The sequence below is a fragment of the Liolophura sinensis genome, chromosome 3 (genome assembly GCF_032854445.1).
Source record: "Liolophura sinensis isolate JHLJ2023 chromosome 3, CUHK_Ljap_v2, whole genome shotgun sequence".
NCBI classification, from domain to species: Eukaryota; Metazoa; Mollusca; class Polyplacophora; order Chitonida; family Chitonidae; genus Liolophura; species Liolophura sinensis.
The window spans coordinates 27106298-27112569 of record NC_088297.1 but is presented as its reverse complement, the minus strand read 5'-3'; the positions used below and the strand labels follow the sequence as shown (position 1 = coordinate 27112569).

At 40.0% G+C, this 6272-nt stretch overlaps 1 protein-coding gene across 1 annotated transcript; it reads left to right on the top strand.

Annotated features, from left to right (window-relative positions):
* Positions 1 to 91: 91 nt before the first annotated feature.
* Positions 92 to 3992, top strand: LOC135463860 (lipid droplet-associated hydrolase-like). The gene is made up of 4 exons (XM_064741317.1): positions 92 to 198; positions 752 to 1010; positions 1849 to 1986; positions 2762 to 3992. Exons 2-4 carry the CDS (start codon positions 860 to 862, stop codon positions 3442 to 3444), a joined length of 972 nt encoding a protein of 323 aa, XP_064597387.1. The 5' UTR covers positions 92 to 198; positions 752 to 859; the 3' UTR covers positions 3445 to 3992.
* Positions 3993 to 6272: the final 2280 nt, after the last annotated feature.

Here is a 6272-nt window from a genome sequence, read left to right as displayed (position 1 = left end):
ATTTTTGAAAAATTCAGTCTTTACAGTCCGCATAATTCCCTCAAATGTTATTTCACATAAATCAATTCAAGTATGTATACTGTTTTCGAGAATTTCGAACTGAGGTAAGGCATATTTTTATTTCTCGTTGTTATGGGGAACCACGAGCACCCGAATGATGTTGCTGTTGTTGTCGTTGTGGCAGGACAAGTCGTGTGGGTAAGTGTGAATTGGTGAATTTCAGGGGAAAACGTGTGTGTGCAGAGGTTAGGATAAGAGAGATGTGTAGCAAAGATTATGGTTTCAGAATCTCAATCAAAATTGTTTTGAGCAAAAACACCCATTTATGATGCAACATTTGAAATGTGCCATTGTATGTCTCACGTTAGGACCGCTCTCGTCGACTCTGGACTCATGTTTTGCTATCACTCTCCGATTCGAACCGCTAATCAAGATTTGGTGAGTATTTACATGGCAGACATTAACCGCAACACGTCAGAGGTCAACAGGATTTGGTATTTGTTCAATTAAGTTTGGTTCAATTAAGTTAAACGTTATGCTTTTGAATAATTTCCGATATTTACCTGTCTCAACGTTTAATCATTGAATTAAAAGAAGCCAGCTTTAAGTGTGTTTCTGTGTTTTTAGCGATGTGCGTCATGTAAGCGAAAAATGTTAAGTTGTATGACATATGCAAATGAAATTTGCACATAGGAAATGCAGTCATAATAATGGACGAAACCTAACATTTCACATTGCTCTCATTTTTCAGGCCTAACAAGGGACTTGGCTGTTTTATGGTGGAAGTTGTGACAGTTGTACTGTAACGCTGTCAGCAAGTACAACAGTCAGTGACGACAGCCAGAAGAGGTAGTACACCATGGCTGATGAAGGATCTCATTGGTCATCTGACTTTGTGCCCATTATGGACATGCCCACCCATGTCATGAAATGTGGACAGTTACCTCCCTTAGCAGAACAATCAGACACTCCAAGTCCAAACCCTCGGTTCTTGTTTTTGGTCATTCCTGGTATGAAATTTTGTTTTTGGAAATTTGTTCTCATTTATTTTCCACCAAGCCTTGCCGGCGTAGGTATTAAAACTTGGTTCACTGTGGCTAACAGACCCTAGACTGTTGAGGTTGCATGTTCAAATAAAACTCTCTCGCTTTCTGTTTTGGCTTCAGCTTTAAGTCAAGGGATTTGTCAGGAACGTAGCCAACGGCGGTGGCTTTTTTTGACACTGGGCACTCCGGTTTTCCCCACCCATCAGCCTTATAACTGTCACTTAAGTGAAAAATTCTTTGGCGCGACTTTATATATAAACATCTATAATCAGTCAAGTATTCTCACACAATTCCCTAAGTTCTTTGTCAGTTAACTCTTTATTTACTGGCACTGTAATTTACCTTAAATTTAGCATTTATAAAGTGAAGCATTTTGACTGATTCTGATTGATTATTCATCCACTTTATAAGTCATGTAGGGGCCTCCCTGGCTCAGTTGGTTAGTGGGCTAGCATAGGGTAATGACCCAGGAGTCTCTCACCAGTGCAGTCACTGTGAGTTCAAGTCCAGCTCATGCTGGCTTCCTCCCCGGCAGTGTTAGATTTTTATGTGAAGTTTTAATTGATGAATCATTTTTCAGAAAAAACTTAAGGTTTACATCAAAAGTATAGGTTCAAAGCCCCTATATGCTTCTGAAAGTGCATTTATATATACATGTACCAAACTGTAGGTGAAATAAAGGACATGAGTATCCAACATTTGTCCACCTTCTCAGTTACAACCGGATTTTCTTGTACACATCTTTATATTTTATTTGGATCTTTGCTCCACCTGTAAAAATGCCTGTATTCTGATGTTTCAGGTAATCCAGGTATCATAGGTTATTACCAGGTGTTCATGGAGGAACTGTGGAGGTTATCTGGATGTTCTGTACCAGTTTGGGGGATTTCCAATGGAGGCCATGTGGCTATTCCTAACTCCAACAACAACCTGGATTTAGGTATGCGACATACAAATTTTAGCTAAGATCGTGTGAATGTCATGTATGATGTCATATCATTCCAGTGAGGCAGCACCACAAATACTGTATTTTGCCTAAAGTTTAATTTTTTTCAGTTGACACACTTTGCTGAGTTCTGGTCGATTCATAAACTTTGTGGGGTTTTTTGTGAAGTTTGCAGATCGATTTCTGAAGAAAAATCTTTTTTAAGGCCTTTATATGTTAATAGAGCATGTCAGTGTTAAAGATTAAAGTCTGAGACGGTTGAAATAATATAGAACAGAAAATGGCTGAAATAATATGGAAGGGAGAATATGGCTCAAATAATATGGAACAGAAAATGGCATTAACACCCGAGCAAACAAACTTCGGAATTAAATGTAATTCTAGTGATCTTATATATTTATTAATTGAAAGTGTTACAGTCATATTCAGGTGTCAGGGGTCAACATTTACATACTCCCAGCTCAGTGGTGACCTGGGAAGAAATTGAGGTCATTCAATAAGATTTAAGGTGTGAATCCATTTGTGTCATTGTAAAACAAAAAGTGAAAGAGGATAAAATGCAATGAGCAAGTATTTGCATGATGCAAAGTAATCTTTGTGACCTGGCCTCAGTTTGAGGTAATCAATTTTGTTAGTCATGATCTCTTAAAAAAGGGAGAGAATGACCGAACATTTTGGTCCCTGATATCAACATAATTGTTTTCTTTTTATTTTTTTTGCTTAACAATTTCAAAGAATTTTCTTTTAACACACTTTAATTTTTTTGTAGTTAAGACGTCCTACCAAGTCTGTTCTCTACAAGGACAAATCAAACACAAGGTGGCATTTGTGAAGGAACATGTTCCCCAGGATGTAAAAGTCGTTCTGATTGGCCATTCCATCGGGTGCTACATGATTCTTCACATGATGTCTGGTCTGCGGGACAGCCACCACGTTTTGCGCGCCTTCCTTCTATTCCCGACCATTGAGAGAATGGCGGAGTCGCCCAAAGGTCAGATCGCCACACCCCTGTTGAAATATTTGCGTTGGTTGGGTTTGGGGATTGTGTATATCCTATCATACCTCTCCCCTCATCTGCAGTATCGGATGATTCTCTGGTACTTCCGTGACCGCCATGTTCACGGGTCAGTGTATAACGCATCTATGAACCTCTTTGACCCGTTCACTGTGGGCAATGTCATCTACATGGCTCTGCAAGAGATGTTAACAGTTAAGGAACTGGACGTAGCTTTGGTACAGGAACATTTGCCTAAGCTCAAATTCTACTATGGTGTCGAAGACTACTGGTGTCCCCAGAAGTATTATCGCGAGATGAAGGCCAAGTTTCCTCACGCCGACGTGCGCATTTGTGAGAAAGGCCTAGATCATGCGTTTGTGATTGATTCCAGTGAGGATATGGCTGCGATTCTCTGGGATTGGTTCAAACCTGACCTTCATAAGGCGGTAGATTAAGTGAAGTTTGAAACAAAGAGATTCAGACCAATTTCATGAAATGGCTTTGTACGATGTCTGACAGCTGGGGGTTCTCTAATATATCTGGAAGCTCAGAACCCTTTCTCTTGTATGTCATTCCCTAACAATTCAAACGGCCGTTGGTGGGAAGGTCAGGCAGCAACCTGCCTATAGTTGTGGGTTTCAGCCGGTTTCCTCCCACAGTAATGCTGGCCTCTGTCATACAATTGAAATATTCTTGAGTACGACCAGTAACACCAGTCAAATGAAATAAATGAAAAAACAATTCAAATTGGGCATAGATAATGCTTTATAGCTATTGAGTTTTTATAAGCCTGGGATTAACCACTGGACATTGACTGACCATGCCATGCTTTATAACGTGTATTATGTTGCTCCTAAATTGGATTTAGGACTTCAGGTTCAGGAGTTACTTCCCTTTTCATGTGACAAAAAATGTGCTTAGTTTGAAAGGGGGTAAAATTGGGCGCCTGAGAAAAGGCGATACCTAGTACATGTATTTACTACGTGCAATATGTTTTTTTCATGTCATGTATCATAAATGCCAAAAAGATTTGTGAAAAGTGTTAATTAGGATAACACGTTTTGTCACGTGTCTGATGGATGACATGAAAGCTGTTCAGGTTAGACTGACTGAAGGCTTTAAGCACACAGAAACGCTAACCTCATTTCTGCCATGCTGATGATTTTCTTGCCGAGTTAAAAGTGTGCTTATTGGTGGAACAATGAAATGTGTGTGTAAGTGGAGAAGATCCAATTGATTTTGATGCAAGATTTGACAATCATCATGTGTCTGGAATCTATATGATATATGTAATTAAGACACTTACACAAATTTTCCCTACAAATCTAAGCTTGTAATCATGACAGTAATTGTTTTGCAGACACATTTTGCTTGGTTCTGATTTATTCACATTGTAGTTCCCCTTTTTTTAAGTTTAATCTTATCTTGGCATGAAGTGTCTTTTTAAGTCTGGTAAGTGACTTTGAATGTGCATACCAACCCTAAGCTCAGTTGGTATAGGGTCAGCTTCGGGTGGTACATCCAGCATTAAGGGGAAGTGCAGCAACTGGTTGACCTGTATCAGTGTAATGGCTCAGGAGGGACGGCTTACTTGCCTTCGGTAAGTTGTCTCAGTGAAGCAGCACTAGATAAAAAGAGCGGTGGAAATCCATCCTGCAACAAGGAGGAACATTACATGCACTCTGTGCACTCCTTTGTCGTCATAGGTCTGAAAAATTGTTAAGTACGACGTTAACCCTCGCACATGCGCACTCACGATCAAAATTCTGTTAGGATATAGTATTTTTGTTTGGATGAAATATTTATGCGCAAAATAAATGTTCATGGATGTCAGCCTAAAATAGCCCTCCATGTAAAGCAGACATTTACGTGTGGGTTGTTTTTGTAATTTGTTTGTCACTAATTGAATGATTTCATGCGACTGTTCATGTATGTAGGCTTGTGGCCTATGTGTACCAAGAGGGTAAATCTGTGATCGTTGTGTTCTAGAGAACAAGTATACACATAAAGCATAATATTGTCATTAAACAAAGGTTTGTAATTAAATCATTTTGCACTGACGCCTTTTCTTTCTTTTTCAACAGACTTTTGTTATTTTCTGCTGGGATTAAAATAATCTATCTTTACCCCAGTTAATCCTTCAGCAGATCATTCCTGTACTGCACATACACTGTATATTAGCTCAGAGTCCACTGCTTTGTTTGCTTACATGCAAGTCAGAGTGCTAAGCTGGGAAAAATGTTGGCCACTTCTCTAACAGATGATTTGTACATTTCTACTTTACACATGGGAAATTATTCAAAGTGTCCAATATTCTTGGGTGTATCAGTCACGGCGAAATCACACTGTAGACCGAGATCTCCAAACTATCGGCTTGACTCGTGTTCACTTGTCAGTCAGGTCATTGTCCAGGAAATTCACATCAAAAAGCAGGATTTCACATTGAATGAACTCTACCAGGTTACACCCAGGCACTCTGTCTCCCTCCACCCATGCTACTGATCACCATGGCATTGAGCAACAATTACATAACTTGACTGTTTTCATGTACATACCAACGGTCACATGTTCATGTTTTACCACACACTGTATTGTGTCTTGTGGCAGGGTGAGTCCGTGCCCCTGAAGTATCATGCCGAAGAAACCACACAACACCCCATCCAAGCATACTATACGGATACTGAGCCAATCAGTCTGGTTTCCTTGCTCTGTATAACCTCTGTCATGATCAACTTAGGCAGCAACAAGTCACCATAAACAGGTCATCAAATAATTTGTACTCAAGAATATTTCACTTATATGACAGTTGCCAGCATTATGGTGGGAGGAAACCAGGCAGAGCCCAAGAGAAACCCACGACCATCCTCCGGTTGATGGCAGACCTTCCCACATATGGCCGGAGGGGAAGCCAGCATGAGCTCAACTTCAACTCCCAGCCACAGAGGCTCCTAGGTCATTGTGCCGCTCTAGTGTGCTAACCCCTCTCAGCAACGGAGGCCCCTATAAAGACTTTCTAAAATAACCTTTATGACAAGATAAAAACTATTTTTGTCCTGAAAATCTGACTGATGAGTGGCAGCACCCAGCTGATTAAAACTGCACTTGGCAAATTTGTGTTTATAAACAGAGGAAACCGAATAGCTCTACATGTGACCCAGGGCAACTGAAGTACTGATCTAACAATCTTGTGTTGGTTGGATTCAAACACAGGTGCTTGGATCCAGACCGTAAACCCTATATATATATATATATATATATATACCAGCCTCCTACATCTATACAA